Source organism: Cynara cardunculus (assembly GCF_001531365.2).
Source record: "Cynara cardunculus var. scolymus isolate 2C chromosome LG 9, CcrdV1, whole genome shotgun sequence".
Taxonomy (NCBI): Eukaryota; Viridiplantae; Streptophyta; class Magnoliopsida; order Asterales; family Asteraceae; genus Cynara; species Cynara cardunculus.
The window spans coordinates 16,027,401-16,029,334 of NC_037536.1; the positions used below are offsets into that span (position 1 = coordinate 16,027,401).

The 1,934-nt window shown below is 38.5% G+C and overlaps 1 protein-coding gene across 2 annotated transcripts in view; it reads right to left on the minus strand.

Moving 5' to 3' along the window:
* The window catches only part of LOC112517916 (sterol 3-beta-glucosyltransferase UGT80A2), a 16,665-nt gene that overhangs the window by 13,126 nt on the left and 1,605 nt on the right, over positions 1-1,934 (minus strand). The window contains exon 2 of one of the 2 annotated variants that reach the window (XM_025125335.1): positions 511-764. In XM_025125335.1, the coding sequence (XP_024981103.1) occupies positions 511-764 (254 nt within the window). Of the gene's footprint in view, positions 1-510; positions 765-1,934 lie in introns of those variants that run through there. The other variant, XM_025125336.1, reaches the window with a different exon arrangement.

Sequence of the window (1,934 nt, forward strand, 5' to 3'; positions counted from 1 at the left end):
GGGGGGGCGTTGGGATCGAACCCAGAACCTGTCTTGTATTTGGGCAAAGTCACCCACCCCTTTGCCAACTGAGCTACATGCTAGAGGCTATTTGAAGGGTGTTATTTGGTTTTGTTATATGCCAAGGCCTTTGACATGACTTGATGATCAATTTTACATGAACGATAAGTAACCGAATTAACTCCCTTTAGCCACAAACTTGCTCCTTGAGTATCTCTTTTTATTGGTTCTACCAGAGTTTGAGTGTGTCTCTTAACTGTTGAGGATTATCATACCATGTTAAAGGAAGATAAACATACGAATAAAAACATCATATACACTTTTGCTCCACTTCTAGTTATTCCCCTGATCTTGAGCAAAATCTCCAAATGGCAAATTAGAGGCATCACAAAATTGTGTGTGTGGGTGACATTTGGCTATATGTTACCCTTCCATCTAATATGGATTCCACTTTGAAGAGTCTAAATAAACACATACACACGTAAATCTGTCTGTGTGAAAGCAATGTACCTTCTGGTGAACGGATATATTTTCATCGAATATTTGAGATGCCTCCTCCACAAGTATATTGTTACGTCTAGGTTTTTCAGTTTTTGATTTTTCCAGCCTAACTTGGCTGGATGGCGAGTCTAATTTTTCAGAACTCGATATGTCTGATGCTAATTTTCGCAATCTAAGTTGACTGGAAGGTGACTCTAATTTATGAGAACTCGGTATTTCTGATGATAAGTTATGCAAACTAGGTAAGCTCCTGCCATCAGACCCTGCACAATAAGTCAAAACCAATCTGAGATTAAGGAAAACGTTGCAATAGAAAGCCAAAGTCTCTTTACACTTGTGATTATGGTAAGGCATGGGCGCATGGCACAAATTGATTTAAATGAAATAGAGATTGAACTCCTATAAGTACGAACTTTGATGCCAAACTATGTCTTGTCATATTTAGACCATCAATGGACCAAATTTTACAAGATTTATCTCTTTGCATTTAAAATGAACTGCACTCAACGTAGGGGTTATATATACAGACGAAGAATCGTGTGAGAATAGGAGTTCAGTGTGAGAAGGGATTTGGACCCTTGATCACTTTTAATCCTGAAACAACCCATTTGCTTCAATATCATGATTGGGTCGACCAGGCCAGATCATGAGTGAAATATCATGATCGGGTCGACTAGGCCAGATCATGAGTGAATAGAAAATCGAAAATGTACATAGCAGTTCCAGCTGAAATACTTGGAATCCTTAGAAGGAATTGATCTAGTGTATCTCATTAGTGTTGATCTACAGGTTCTCTTCAATTAGAATTGATCCAAGGGTGGAGATCCCTTCTTACCTTTCTCACCATAACTTCCATTCTCATCGGAACCCAATCCTATATATACATACATACATACATACATAGGGCTGGGTTCACGTGAGACCAGTCTGTTTTCGTGAGACCCGTGAGACCACTTTTTTACACTTGAAACTTCACACAGTGTTTTTGCTATGAAGGTTCTGCTTCTTTTACCTTCACAATTTTTGCTGTGAAGTTTCAAATGTAACAAAGTGGTCTCACGGGTCTCACAAAAACAGGCTGGTCTCACGTGAACCCAACCCTATATATGTGTGTGTAGGGGAGGTTCAGGGGAAAACCACAAAAACTGAAAAGTTGAGGAACACCCTAATAACGGTTCATCTGTACGGTATGCATATGTGCATAAAAGTAATTTGTCCGGTATGCACATGTGCATAAAGTGCACACCTGCATAGAAACCGGGAAACATTATCAACTACTTCATACCATATAGATGAATGGTTATTGTGTTGTTCCTCAGTTTGCCATTTGCCATTTTTTTTGTGGTTTCCCTTGAACTTGAGTCTCTCTCTCTCTCTCGTTATATATATATATATATATATATATATATATATATATATATATATAGGGGTGG